The sequence below is a fragment of the Schistocerca nitens genome, chromosome 5 (assembly GCF_023898315.1).
Source record: "Schistocerca nitens isolate TAMUIC-IGC-003100 chromosome 5, iqSchNite1.1, whole genome shotgun sequence".
NCBI lineage: Eukaryota > Metazoa > Arthropoda > Insecta > Orthoptera > Acrididae > Schistocerca > Schistocerca nitens.
Window position 1 is genome coordinate 735,551,301 of NC_064618.1, and position 16,099 is coordinate 735,567,399.

At 37.0% G+C, this 16,099-nt stretch overlaps 1 protein-coding gene across 2 annotated transcripts in view; it reads left to right on the forward strand.

The window, feature by feature from the left end:
• Positions 1-523: 523 nt before the first annotated feature.
• Positions 524-16,099, forward strand: part of LOC126260873 (serine/threonine-protein phosphatase 4 regulatory subunit 1-like) — a 337,252-nt gene continuing 321,676 nt past the window's right edge. The window contains exons 1-2 of one of the 2 annotated variants that reach the window (XM_049958309.1): positions 524-712; positions 794-841. In XM_049958309.1, coding sequence (XP_049814266.1) covers positions 706-712; positions 794-841 — 55 coding nt within the window. In that variant the 5' untranslated portion in view covers positions 524-705. Of the gene's footprint in view, positions 842-16,099 lie in introns of both variants that reach the window. The other variant, XM_049958308.1, reaches the window with a different exon arrangement.

Here is a 16,099-nt window from a genome sequence, read left to right on the forward strand (position 1 = left end):
ATTCTGCGTAATCGGTACGCAAATTACTTGTTGCATACTGCAATCGGTCTGTTACCTTTACAATTGACTGCTTCACTACTGTTAAGATTCGAAAACTTGTGCGATACTACGCCATCAAGTCATTTTTCTTCCTCACTGATGAGTGACGATATGTATTACGGTGCGAACCCGAAAGTATGAAATATTCACCACACTTAAATACAATGCAGGAAGCTACTGAATAGTCTTTTTAGGCGCTTCAATTCAGTGCTATTAGTTATTCTTAACACGAAGGTCAGGCCAGGTTTCATTAAAGCTTTGGTGTCATGGATTTAAATTATAGAGTATCAAGAGGGGGCAAGCGTTGTTATTCCGTCTCATTGGAAACTCTACGAAGTATGACTGACTGCAAGTGTTAGTTCGCACTTCGCAGGTAACAAACTTGGCTGTAAAAACGTCTCTTTTTTTCCCTCTTTCTTCTCTCACGTACTGCTTGCAAGACTTTCTTTGGTAATTCATAAAGAACAAATGGCGCGACAAATACATTGATCTGTGCTGCAATCGTAGAGTATGCCCTTTAGTATGACAAATATTGACAGAACGTACATTTACAGGGCTGTGGCGCAAATATTCTTAAAAGAAATTAGTAGCTTCAGTATGATAGAATCTGCATCGAAGTGTCGCTAAGCCAATCACGTGCCTTCTATCAAAACTTTTTGTTTCAAGATGGCGGGTGAGTGCTGTGTACTCGAATGGAATGATTTCTAACTTTTGTGGTTTACAATGAGGCATTTACCCACTCTGTGCGTTTCAGATGTCTCGTCGTATTTGCAAGATGAAGATGAAGAAAATCCAGATGAAGGTATGATTGATTATTTAAGTTCCCTTTCCTTTTAAATGTAAAGTGTAACAAATTGATGTAAAGAAAGACAGCGCTGTTCTGTAAATGTTGGTGTGTTGTGTGTCATTGTCTAGCCGTGTGTCAGCTAGGTTATGGAAGTTTCAGTGTTTCCAATTTCATAACATGTCATCTGCTACGTAAGAAGTACTATGTAGTATTACACGTGCGGTGTTTGTGTCTTTCAGTTGTAGCAGGGATAATTGGGAGTTTGCTTGCGAATTTTGTTGTACTAAGGCTCGCTGCATAATTGTACATTGAATGATCGCCGTTAAGACGACATTGTATTGGAAATAAGTGTTTGCTTACATGACGATTACTAAATCATTTGCTTTATGTCGTTGTAAATACTTGTTACCTTTAGCAATAATATTCCGTGACAAAACTGACCAGGATCCAGAAAACAAAGTTTTAAATGTGATGAAGATCCGTAAAATTTAGTGTATCCAGCTATGCAGGCTAGAAAAAATACTTTTGACATGGACCATTGCGGCTAGTTTGCGCGCGTAGTTAACATTATCAGAAAAAAAATAGTTATATAAAGCAATGTGATTGAGCTATTAGAAGTGAACAATTCATGATATTGGATAACAGAATTTTGGTTTTTTAGTTCAGTGCTGTAAAAGTACATTTATTCCTTCCACTTTCTTAAGACGCGAAAATTGATGAAGGGCATATTTTAGTTTACAACATTGTGTACAGAGCGGCTGTAAGTCATAAACATTGATGTTAAATGCGATGCCATGTTCACATTTCCTTTTTGGCTATTAACTGCGACAGTATACGTTCACGGGTTGTACTACAAGATGCAGCAAATCATACTTCATACAATGGTTAACAATGGGCCGGAGGTATTTTAAGAATAGTAGAAATGTAAATCACATTCGTACTTAGTGCCATTACTGTGTCTTTGACACATACTTGACGTGTTGGATCAGCGATTTCAAATCAAAATATTTCGTTACTATCCTGTATAATCTATGGTTTTCCCAGTTAGTGTAGAAATTCCTGTTCTTAATGTGGCTTATGATATTTTCAAAATTTCCAAATTATCGAGAGAGAGAATTGAAATTAAAAGTTATCAATAATTGTGTTTTTCTATATTTGATACAAATTTAGAATGTTATTTCTATGTTTTATAGTGATTTACTAGCTTTGATAAAACATTAAAGACCACAGTTTCATTTGTTGTTATTTGGAAGTGTCATCCCTAAATAAAAACGAGGTCAGAATGCACTGTGTGTGTGTCTTGTTTTTGCTTTCTTCAGTAACCTACAAAACTTTGATTGTATCATGCCTATCATCACTTTTAGTTGGGCCTACAGAAGTTAACTATTACATGCTCAAAACCATTACATGTATATAGATTTGTCATTTGGAGACACAAATTAATTTTGTAATATCATTGCTACTTTAAGTAAACAATTTTTTGTCCTGTACTTCGCCATGCCATTTGTTGTTTGTTACATTTACACAAAATAAGAGTAACATTTTGGTTAAAGTACATGTGATATTAAAGAAACTATTTGGAGTTTAAAGAATTAACCTGGTCTGAGCTGTCAGTAGGCTGTATTATTTTCAGATTGTTTTGTTATGCTTTAAAAACATTAATTGCAAAGTTACTGATAATGTGATACAGTTGAAACCAATTTTATGTACACTTTTAATAATATAGGAAAAGTTTTATGCCAGAATTTTTTCAGTTTTCACCACATGCTAAATATATTAGAGCATACTCAGGGGACATTGCGAAATTTGTAGTTCTAGATCAAAGATTCTGCAACCACTGCTTTGGAGAAATGAAAGTGTAGCTCTGTTTCTTTTGGTCTTGGGGGCACTTATTCACAGGTCACTAGGTCATGTATCGAGAGTCAGTTAAGGTATCATTGACATTATGTACAACGTCGGTCGTGCTTCATGTTGCAAGAGTTGGTGCTGTGTTGTGCTGCAAAATGAGATTCAATGATCCCTAATGATTAAAGAGTTTGAGACAATGAATTGAAGCGAGCAGTGTTCTGTGTACTAACCTGGAATAAATGTGTGTCAATATCCAAGATAGTTCATGAAGAGTAAAGCAACCAAAATTTTGTCACAGCTGCTACCGCTTTTCACATGGTGTACAGATCTTCAGAGGCTCACTACACAGCAAATATAATTTGTTTTAGAGGTCATGGTGGTATTTACCGAGCAAGGTGGCGCAGTGGTTAGACATTGGACTCGCATTCGGGAGGACGACGGTTCAATCCCGCGTCCGGCCATCCTGATTTAGGTTTTCCGTGATTTCCCTAAATCGCTCCAGGCAAATGCCGGGATGGTTCCTTTGAAAGGGCACGGCCGACATCCTTCCCTAATCCGATGAGACCGATGACCTCGCTGTCTGGTCTCCTTCCCCAAACATCCCAACCCCCCATGGTGGCATTTCATTTGACCAGATATGTTAGTATCCTGTGTTCAATTATATTTCTAGCATGATTTGACACCAGTCCACAATCTGCGTTATGATATTTACTACTCTCCCACATGAGATCTTGTGGTAACAGAATGATTGTAGTGTAACTCGGGGTCTAGTTGAGTTGACAGTTGGTGGACACAGTAATTATGAATGTGAAATACAGGTTGCCATAATTAACTAATCAGTAGTGTAGAATGATGTTGTATGTTCACATCATATTTAAAACACTTTTTCTATAAAATCGAAGATAAATTCAGAAAGGTGTATTAGGTAAGGGAGATGATTTCAATAATTTTTCTTATAAACATATTTAATTTTTGCAAATCGAATAATAGGGAGTCGTGGTAAAACAATGGATAGAGCAATAGACTCCACCCCCTTGATATTCATAGGAATGGGAATTTTTGCATGATATATACCCTCCAGGATGACCTCAGTTTCACTAGCCTGCTGTCCAAAATGAGTACTGAGGATCTTTCTCTGAGAGTAAAGAGTGGCCGGATTGAGGGATTGGCCATACCACCTGTTCCTTGTGGATAGGTGGGCTGCACTTTAGTCAGTCATGCTGATAGGTAATAGGCTTGTGCCACAGACTTTCTTTAATTAGAATTTTTAATTACTACTGTGTGAGACAACTTTTAAATTTTTCTCACAGTTTCTAGTAATAAACTAAAAGTTAAATTTTGTATTTCAGGCTAAGCTTATTTTTACTGAAATGTACTCTACCATGTGACACTTTTCAATATGGTTTCTTTCAGCACTATTCTATTTTCCCTTGCTCTTATTTGCAAAGAAATGACCAATAGTGGTGAAAGTTTCCTAATCTCTGCCATCAACCATGTGGTGGCTTGCAGTGCATTTACGTACTGTTTGCAATACAATTAAAGGATCACTTTTTTGAAAGCCCCATAATAGTCTTCTGTTGTGATTCAATGGCTTAAAGTTGCCTACAATCTTCCTCTGTATGGTACAAAAGTATGGTGTCATGTAAAGTTGCCATTGGGCTCAGCGATACTTCAAACAGCAAAGTGTTGGCACATGCTGTGCAAGGAAGCCCAGAGCTCAGAAGCTTATGTGACATGTAAGGGGGGGGGGATCATTGATGGAACATTGGCACCAAATTTCACCACAATTCTGACCGCCATTGATGTCACACAATGGGAAGGTCATCATATCCCGTCTTACACACACATCATGCCTGTTTGTGGTGCCTCTGCAGTGGAGATCATAATCACAATGATGCCAAGCATTGAAATCATGTTCTGTTGCAAATGTTACTTAAGCATTTTCAGCCCTACTGTTTCACACCTTACTGTGGGGTGATCATAGGTAACTGCAGCATTGACACACGTGTGAATAAAATGACAAAGGGTCCCTCTAAGATCCCCCAGTTTGACGACACCCTCCATAGCACCAACCCACTACATAGAATTTTAAAAATGTATGTGTACAGAGACAACCTGTGAAATGGTCCTAGATGCTAACAGGCAGGCATCTAGAGTAAGAGGGGTGTAAACAGATTGCCTGTCTGCAGTTCTCTATTATTATTATTATTATTATTATTATTATTATTATTTGTTGTTGTTGTTGTTGTTGTTACTACTATTACTCTACTTTACAGGTTCTGTGTACAGGTATATTTTTAAAATTCCCAATAATGGTGGATGGGTACCACTGATGGTTCCGAAATGAGGAAGGGGGGGGGGTCTTAAAGGACTTCCTTCGCCCATTTATTCATGCGTCAGTGTCGTGAACCCTCCACCTCTGTAATAACACCACAGGAAGGCACGAAACAAAAGAGCTGAAAGTGCTTAAGCATTCTTTGCTGCCTTGGATCACATTCGGATTTTGTTGAATGATTTTGAACTATTTCTAATGTTTCCACTGTACACAAGAGCAAAAATTTCTATTGTCCTGCACTCTGAAGTAGTGTGATCACATTCAGTGGGGATGCAGTTCCACAATGTTCTTAAGAGTTGGGTTGAAATGTTCGGGGGGTATCATTGGTATCATAGGTTGTTAAGATCATCATCCTGTTGCTCATTGCACTGTGAACTGCCATTTTCAACCACAAAATGTGTGGGAGTCAACATCCCAAGAAAAAGGGTGGTTTTTTATGCCATTGTGCCATCCCCTTAGTCCTTACCATGTTGATTTTTGCAGCAGTGTGCCTGAAATGTCTTCCTTGCCACACAAAAAACAGCAAGATTGCAAACACTGAACATAGAGATTCTGAACTCCATTCCAGACTCATTAAAAGAAGGTGTGAAATGTGGGTAAGAGGTGGTATGATTTACCCACCTTACATATCATGGATTTCTGAGCTCTGGCCTTCTTTTCACAATTAAACACTTTGCTGTTTGAAGCATTGCCAAGCCTAAGGCTTAAATTGCATTGCCAAGCCTAAGGCTTAAAATGCAGGGGCCATGCTTTTGCACCATTACAGGAGGAGGTTGTAGGTACTTTTGAGTCAAACTTCAGACTTTGGGTGTTGCAGTGGGAAACAGTTACAGGGTTTTAAAAAAGTGATTTTTCGTGTTGTGCAGTGCAGTCTGTGAATGAACAGTAAAATACAGCTGTTTTCTGTAGAAATGAATTAAGCATATATTTTACTGATGTAGTAGGGTTAACACATCTGTAGGGTTAACATATCTGTGAATACAAAACTTGCAAAATTACTGATAAAAATGTCAATGATTAAATTAGAATTTGTCACAATGACTTATTTAGTTATTTGATCCTCTCCTTTTTCCCCTTGCAAATTCCACAGGTTCAAAACATTTGCTATTCTTAATCCACCACCATTATTAAGTCCATATTTTTAACAATCACTGTAAGAAGATTCATCCAATACAACGTTTTTCAGCCTTGTGTTTTATAATATTTATTTTTCCTGATTTATTTATTTAAACTCACCCTTCCCTTCTCATTTTTTTTTAAATGTCCCCTCCAATTTAACTTTTATTGTGGGGAAGGTATATGTCCTTAAACTGTACTTTATTATTATTATTATTATTATTATTATTATTTACATGTTATGGCCTTCATTGGACCAACTTAATACAAAGAATTTTTGTTTCCTGTCAGCCCAATACTTCTTCATTCTCTCAGATCTAACCCACTCTTCATCGGAAATCACCCTTCCTATTGTCTGTTTGTTGATTCTCATTTGCAATCTGGTTTGTTTGTCTGTGAGTTTCCTGATTTTGTCAGTTTTGTTTCTTAGGTCTTCCAGTGTAATCTGTAGCTCATCCATATCTTCCTTGATTTCTGTAATCCACTTAATGTCGCACTTACTATTCCAAAATTTTTCTATTATCCTCCTGATGATCCTGTTCTCTGTCCCGATTAGATGTCCGTAAAATGAAATACGTTTCTTCCTTGGTTCTATTTCCTTGTAGACTGTTTCATTTGTAGCTAGTCTCCTGTGTCCCACCTTTCTGGTACGATTTGTTGATGCACATTCTGATGGTATGTTATTTCTGGTTGAGTGGCTGTTTTGTAGTGTTTTAATTTTGTTTCTATTGACAGGCTCTTTTTATTGTATGTGTTTTTGGTGATATATTGTGCTCTAGTCAATTTGTTTATTCTCTTATGCAATGTTGGCTTTTTGTTGAAGTTATAGGTTATGATTTCTCCTGGATATTTAAATTTATCTACAGTTTTGATTTCTTGGTTTCCTATGGCAATTTTGTTTGAGTGGTGGGTCAGTTAACATGATGAATGTTTTTTCAAAGGATATGCCAATTTTCTATGCTGTTTCCTGTAGTGAGATAACTTGTTGTTTGGTTTCCTGAATACTACTGTTGGACAAGAGAGCAAGGTCGTCAGCAAATCCTAGACAATTTAAATTTACGTTGTCTTTGGGTCTTCCAAATATATGTTCTTTGGGTTAGTCGTGTACCATTTCCTCATTATGTATTCTAAAGCACAGTTGAACAGCAGGGATGCCAAGGAATATCCTTGTATTAACACCTGTTTATGATAGGCTCAGAGTCCCCCCCCTGAAATTGACTTTTGATACAGTGTTAGTTAAGGTGAGTTCTATAAATTTGATTAATTTTGTATGAAGCCCGAAATTTCTTAAGATTTTTAATGTTTAATGTCTATGGATAGTGATATGCTTTTTTAAAGTCCAGAAAAGTTATTACTGGAGGTTTATTTCATTGTAATATGCTATGGCTAATTTTAAGTGATTTGTTTTGCACAGCTTCTCCAAGGTCTGAAGCCTCCTTGGTCTCACTTAATTTCTCCTCTAGTTGCTCTTTGATCCTCTTGTATAGGATTCTGGAGAAAATCTTGTATGTACAGTCAGAGAGAGAGATACCTCTAATTATCTGGGTTGCTTTTATTTCCTTTTTTGTGGAGTGGGTGGATTATGGCTGTGGTCCAATGTTAGGGAAACTTTTTCTGTTATCCAGATTTTTGTTAGGGCTATGTGTAAGGATTTCGAAGTATATTGCTGGCAAATTTCCACATTTCTGCAAAAATTTGGTCTTCTCCACATGCCTTACAATTTTTCATCTCTCTGAGTACTGTTTCCACCTCTTGGGTTGTTGGAGGATTTATGAGATCATGTGGAGTCCTGATGGGTGTGTCTGTATTAATTGCTAAAAGTTCCTTGGGTTCGTGACAATTCAAAAGTTTGCTAAATGCTTTTGCCATGATTTCGGCATTTTCCTTGTCATTATGTGCCATTTTCCATCTTCCCTTTTCAGCATTAATATGGCAGGGCAAATATTTGTAATTGTCTTCCAAACATTTTGTAAAAGTCTCTGGAATTGGTTTTGTGGTAATTTTCTTCTGTTGATTTGATTACATCTTTCTGTGATTGTCTCTTGGTTTGCCTGATAATTAGTGTGAACTGTTTACTGATATTTTTGAGGTTGGTTTCATTTTCTTCTGTTTTCTGTGTTTGAAATTTTAACCATGCATCATGGCTTTCTTCATGAATTATGTCACATTCTGGGTTCCACCAGCCATGTCTTTCATATGTGTTTAATGGGGCTAAATTTTCTGTTTGTTGCCTGAGAATTTGAACCAGTTCTTCTAAATTGTCAGTCTTTTGTTTTGTATGACTTCTCTACATTTATCATTTCTAATTAATTGGTGGGGATCAAAGTCCCTCTTTCGTTTATTGCACTGTAGTTTCTTTTTTAGTGGTATGAACTTAATTTTGATTTTGACAATGTAATGATCTGAACTCTTAATATTTTAACATTGTAGAGTTCTCTGTGTAAGAATTTGTACATAAATACATGGTCCAGCTGCTATTCTCCTTTTCTACAATCAGGATGTTTCCAAGTTTTAAGTTTGTTTGGCCTACTTTTGAAGTAAGTGGACTTTGAGATCAGTTTGTGTTCCCTACAGAGTTCAACAAGTCTTTGACCATTCGTATTTGTTTATGTGGAGCCCATTTTCCAATGATATCCTGGTATTTCTGTTGTCTTCAGAGTTGGGCATTGAAGTCCACTAACAGGATCTTAACATTGTTAATATTTACTTGGTTTATTGCTTGGTCAAAGAGATCCCAAAACTTTCCCACTTCTTTCCTAGTCTGTTAGAAAATTCTTCTCATTAGTAGGGACATGGGCATTAATGATGTATAAATTTTGTTGGATGCTTTTAAACTCAAAAGTTGCAACTTGAAAATCAATAATTGAATCTACTATTTTCACATTGACTATAAACGCAGTTCAAAAAAGGGTGTTATATACTTTATTAAAATCATTGTTTTTTTCTGTTGTACTTCTAAGATTGCAACTCAAAGTAACTGAATTTTTGATAGTTTAGGCCAAGGTTAGTGGCCTGCTTAAGTGTTCTGTACAGCGATGTTGCAAGTGTTAGACATGAGCTATGATAGAGACAAAAGGGTGTGTGTTAACTGCTGTTTCTACACATCCAGTAAGAGTCCAGTAGACAGATGATGTGTTGAAGCAAGACACTAAGAATAGCATCAAATTTTCCTGTTGGTTTACAGTACTTGAGAAATAACAACACATTCAGAAGAAAATGGCAAATATATTGACAACCAGGTTTATTAATTTCATTTAACCTGTGGTATTAGATTCAAACCTAACTACAGCCTTATAAGTCATGATGTATTTGGAAAGTAATGGACATTAGTGATTCAATTTTCACAAGTGAAACTCACATTTGAACCTAAACTGGACCGTGCCCTAAGTTACAGATCAGTATGTCACCCCCCAATTGTGTGTTAGGTTTCATATTTGCTACAAACAAAATCTGGAATCAACAGTGAACAACAGAATTGTTTAAATGTCAGCACTAGTAATACGTTCTTTTCTTGTCTCTTATTGGCAAGTATCATCCCATTGGCTACGTGAAACTTATGCATTGTCAGTCTGAGCAGCAGAGAAACACTGCCATGACTGCTGCTGGCTCTGTTCTAGCCATTATCTGAATGTTCATTGCTTGCACTTGGTTCACATTCAGTTTTGCTGTCACTTTAGCATTCAAAGAACCAACTGCAACGTCAAGGTTGTATATGCAGCCTTCAGTGAAACCATTTGAGTAAATAGCTTGACGATAATGGATTCATATTTTCAACTTGTAGATATCACCACAACGATTAATTAAATTCGTCAGCTGCAGTGAAAAATTGACTTCGGTACTTAGTGGTGTTAATTTGTTTGTTGGTGTCTGATTACAGTCACTTGTCTTAATATCCATTGCATTACTTTGAGAATGAGAACCTGGTCCAAATAGGCCGTATTATTTTGTTTTATCTAGGTTATTGGCCAATTTTCAAGCACTTCTCTTAAACTTCAATTTTCATTTTACGTTGTAGTATATCGCTAGTACATGTGGACAGGAAACATCTTACTATTGTACAGTGATTGTGTGAATGTGTAATGACACATTACTGCCCACATGTACCAATGATATATTGCAGTGTAGGATGAAGCTGGAAGCTTAAGATATGTGCTTGAAAATGACCAAAGGTTGAAATTGGCCTATCACATAGATAATAAAAAGTAATGCAGTGTTTGTGGACCACATTCTCATAACACATTGAGGCTGTGGACTCCTAGAAATAAAGTTTTAAAATGCACTGCATTACTATTTCTTAGTCAAACAAAGCAGAATTACTGTCACTTGACTTAATATCCATTGCATTATTGTTTCTTAATCTGACAAATATAGCAACTTATCATAGATCTGCAGCAGTTCCAAGAGCTGTGCCATCTCTTACTACTATAATGGCATTTGCAAAAACTTTCTCACTTTTTTTTTTTTTCTTCTCCAAAGTTCACACTACGGTACCTGAGTCTAAAAGAGAATAACTTACTTGCCCCTATTGTTCAATGTAGTAATATATTATTACCAAAATAAATTGTTTAGGTGGGCTGGGGATGTATTTCAACCATGCTGAAACCTCCAACGAAGAGTTTGTTGAAATCTGTTCATCGGCAGACATTAAGGATAAAGCAGTGTTACTACTTTTAGAAATTGTTGAAAGTGAGTTGTGGCATATTTAGATACAGTATCTCTAAATTAGTGAATAGTCAAAATTTTCAAAAGTTGTGACATAATTGTGAATGTAAAACAGTGATCCAGGTACTGTCAAATGTTTTTTATTCCAGTCTTTGATCACAGTACAAAGTCCTTCGATTATGACTGGTTTCAGTCAGTAATGACTATCTGTAGATGTACAATATAAAAAATATACATCTAGTGGGCAGTCTATCTTTCAAAACAATACAGTATTTCCTATCACAATATACTGTGATACAAACTGGGAATGTACAGATAAAATACGGTAAAATGTACCAGTTCTACACCATGTCCTAATGTGAAAAGCCGTCAAGGCATCATCAAAACATTAACACACACTCAGCAAAGCATTGTCACGTAGAGCTAAAATATGGTGTAAAATAGGCCACATCGCCCAGTCATTTTGTAACTGGCGTTTCTTTACAAAACATACTGAAGTGCAGTAGCTATCAGAAATATGTATGTCTGTACACTTCATAGATATTGCTAGTGTGGGCTTAGATGTATTCTTCATTTACATAAGACCCATAATATGATGAAAATACAGTAGGTAAAATACATACAGCAGACTTTTAAATTTTGATAATTGCTATAGAAACAAATTGTAATAAAATAAGACGAATGCAGTAACATTATTTAAAGGAAATGTGTAAAGGTAATAGGTTTTGACACTTTCTCGGTGAATTTACGGTCAAAAATAAAATATACGTAGTACACTGCCTATAGCAACCTATAAATTACCTATGAAAGATAAAACGACAAAATAACTGTATGGAACAAAAGACAGATCAATGATCAGCGTCTTCTGTTGGCTCGGCCACCAGGATGTTACGTAGGCGTGTAGCAGTCATAAGAATTTAACCACTAGAGGGCTTTTTGTACATCGTGATACATCTCCCACAGAAAAAGTTTATACAACGTATTACCAGTCAATAAATAAGATTATATAGTCTAGCCATAAAATCCATGAATAGATAGGGTATAATCAGTTGCAGGACTAGAGGGATGAGTGTATGTAAGGAAGGCAAATGCATACTGTTCTTGACATAAATAAGCATCAAGGCTAGATATAAGTGTGGCATTAAGTAGTTATTGTAATATGTTATCAGATAAAGCAGAGTAGGTCTTAGGCACAAAATCACTCAATCCATTGAGTACCCCTGTGGGCTCATGCTTTCTGCAAAGGGTTGTGCTTTTGTTTTGTTAGAGGAGTTGGAGATTTATAAAGCCAAAAAGCATGAGCCCACTAGAGTACTCGTGGACAGAGCGATTTTGTGCCTAACGCGTACTTTGCTCTATTTGATAACATGTTACTCAATGCCTCACTTATTTATATCTAGCCTTGTTGCTTATTTATGTCAAGAACAGTATGCATTTGCCTTACTTCAATACATTTGTCCCTCTAATCCTGTAACTGATAATATCCTGTCTATTCATGGATTTTATGGTCAGACTATATAACCTTATTTATTGACCGTTAATATGTTGTATAAACTTTTTCTGTGGGAGACCTACCACAATGTACGAAAAGCCCTCTAGCAGTTAAGTTCTTACGACTGCTATGTGCCTACACGACATCTTGGTGGCAGAGCCAACAGAATGCGCTGATCATTGATTTGTCTTTCGTTCCATTCAGTTATTTAGTCATATAGACATTTTATCTTTCATAGGTAATTTAGCGGAGAGATATCTGTTGAGAGGCCAGACAAGCGTGTGGTTCCTGAAGAGGGGCAGCAGCCTTTTCAGTAGTTGCAGGGCAACAGTGTGGATGATTGGCTAATATGGCCTTGGAACATTAGCCAAAATGGCCTAGCTGTGCTGGTACTGCGATCGGCTGAAAGCAAGGGGGAAACTACAGCCGCAGTTTTTCCCGAGGGCATGCAGCTTTACTGTATGGTTAAATGATGATGGCTTCCTCTTGGGTAAAATAGTCCCCCATTCGGATCTCTGGTCGGGGATACTCAGGAGGACATCGTTATCAGTACAAGGACAGCTGGCGTTCTACAGATTGGAGCATGGAAAGCCCGATCCCTTAATTGGGCAGGTAGGTTAGAAAATCTAAAAAGGGAAATGGATAAGTTAAAGTTCGATATAGTGGGAATTAGTGAAGTTCGGTGACAGGAGGAACAAGTCTTCTGGTTAGGTGGAAATCTGGTTTATAAGTACAAAATCAAATAGGGCCAGTGTAGGAGTAGGTTTAATAATGAATAAAAAATAGCAGTGCAGGTAAGCTACTATGGACAGCATAGTGAACACATTATTGTAGCCAAGATAGACACAAAGCCCACACCTACCACAATAGTAAAAGTTTATATGCCAACTACCTCTGCAGAATACGAAGAGATTGAAGAAATGTGTGTTGAGATAAAAGAAATCATTCAGATAGTGAAGAGAGATGAAAATTTAAGTCGTGGGGGACTGGAATTCGATAGAGGAAAAGGAAGAGAAGGAAAAGTAGTAGGTGAATATGGAATAGGGGTAAGGAATGAAAGAGGAAACCGCCTGGTAGAATTTTGTACAGAGCATAACTTAATCATAGCTAACACCTGGTTTAAGAATCATGAAAGACGGTTGTAGATGTGGAAGAGGCCTTGAGACACTGGAAGGTTTCAGATAGATTATATAATGGTAAGGCAGAGATGTAGGAACCAGGTTTTAAATTGTAAGACATTTCCAGGGCAGATAAGGACTCATGACCACAATTTATTGGTTATGAACTGCAGATTAAAACTGAAGAAACTGAAAAAAGGTAGAAATTTAAAGAGATGGGACCTGGATAAATTGAAAGAACCAGAGTTTCAGAGAGAGCATTAGGTAACAGTTAACAATGGGGCAAAGAAATACAGTAAGAGAAGAATGGGTTGAGAGATGAAATAATGAAGGCAGCAGAGGATCAAGCAGGTAAAAAGATGAGGGCTAGTAGAAATCCTTCTGTATCAGAAGAGATATGGAATTTCATTGACGAAAGGAGAAAATAAAAAAAATGTGTTAAATGAAGCAGGCAAAAAGGAATACAAACGTCTCAAAATGAGATCGACAGGAAGTGCAAAATGGCTAAGCAGGGATGGCTAGAGGACAAATGTAAGGATGTAGAGGCTTATCGCGCTAGGGGTAAGATAGATACTGCCTACAGGAAAATTAAAGAGACCTTTGGAGAAAAGAGAACCACTTGTATGAATATCAAGAGCTCAGATGGATACCCAGTTCTGAGCAAAGAAGGGAAAGCAGAAAGGTGGAAGGAGTATATAGAGGGTCTATACAGCGGCAATATACTTGAGGACAATATTATAAAAATATAAGAGAATGTAGATGAAGATGAAATAGGAGCTATGATACTGCATGAAGAGTTTGACAGAGCACTGAAAGATCTAAGTCGAAACAAGGCCCCAAGAGTAGACAACATCCCATTAGAACTAATGATAGCCTTGGGAGAGCCAGGCCTAACGAAACTCTACCATCTAGTGAGCAAGATGTATGAGACAGGCGAAATTCCCTCAGACTTCAAGAGGTATATAATTATTCCAATCCCAAAGAAAGCAGGTGTCGAGAGGTGTGAAAGTTATCAAACTATCAATTTAATAAGTCACGGCTGCAAAATACTGACACGAATTTTGTACGGATGAATGGAAAAACTGTTAGAAGCCGACCTCTGGGGAGTTCAGTTTGGATTCCGTCGAAATGTTAGAACATGCGTGGCAATACTGACCCGACGACTTACATTAGAAGATAGGTTAAGGAAAGGCAAACCTGTGTTTCTAGCATTTGTAGACGTAGAGAAAGCTTTTGACAATGTTCACTGGAATACTTGCTTTCATATTCTGAAGGTGGCAGGGATAAAATACAGGGAGCAAAAGGCTATTTACAATTTGTACAGAAACCGGATAGCAGTTATAAGTCGAGGGGTATGAAAGGGAAGCAGTGGTTTGGGAAGGGGGTGAGGCAGGGTTGTAGTACATCCCCCGATGTTATTCAATGTGTATATTGAGCAAGCAATAAAGGAAACACAAGAAAAATTCAGAGTAGGAATTAAAATCCATGGAGAAGAAATAAAAACTTTGAGGTTTGCCGATGACATTGCAATTGTCAGACAGCAGTGAAGGACCTGGAAGAGCAGTTGAACGGAATGGACATTGTCTTGAAAGGAGGATATGAGATGAACATCAACAAAAGCAAAACGAAGATAATTGAGTGTAGTCAAATTAAATCGGGTGAGGCTGAGACAATTAGATTAGGAAATGAGAGACTTAAAGTAGTAAAGGAGTTTTGCTATTTGGGGAGCAAAATAACTGATGATGGTCGAAGTAGAGAGGATATAAAATGTAGATTGGCAATGGCAAGGAAATTGTTTGTGAAGAATAGAAATTTGTTAGTATCGAGTTTAGATTTGTGTCAGGAAGCCCTTTCTGAAAGTGTGTGGAGTGTAGCCATGTAGGGAAGTGAAACATGGACGATGAATAACTTAGACAAGAAGAAAATAGAAGCTTTTGAAATGTGGTGCTAGAAAAGAATGGTGAAAATTAGATGGGTAGATCACGTAACTAATGAGGAGGTACTGAATAGAATTGCGGAGAGGAGGAATTTGTGGCACAACTTGATTAGAAGGGATTGGTTTATAAGACATGTCCTGAGGTATCAGGGGATGACCAGTTTAATATTGGAGGGCAGCATGGAGGGTAAAAATCATAGAGGATGACAAAGAGATGAATACACTAACCAAATTCAGAAGGAAGTAGGTTTTAGTAGTTACTTGCAGATGAAGCTGCTTGCACAGGTTAGAGTAGTATGGAGAGCTGCATCAAACCTGTCTCTCGACTGAAGACCGCAACAACAGGTAGTTTATAGGTTGCTATAAGCAGTGTATTATGTATATTTCACTTTTTACTCTAAATTCAGCAAAAAAGCGTCAAAACCTATTACCTTTATACATATACTTTAAATAATTTTATGTTATTGTATTAATCTTTTATTTTATTACAATTGGTTTGTATAGTATTATCAAAATTTAATAGTCTGATACATGTATTTTACCTACTGTATTTTCATCATATTACATGTCTTACGTAAATGGAAAAATACGTCTAAGCCCACACTAGCGACTTCTATGAAGCATATAAGCACACACATTTCTGGTAGCTACTGTTCTTTGGTACGTTTTGTACAGTAAGGCCAGTTGCAAAATGACTGTGTGGATGATGTTGGCCTATTTTACACCATATTTTAGTTCTGTGTGACAATGCTTTGCGGAGGGTGTT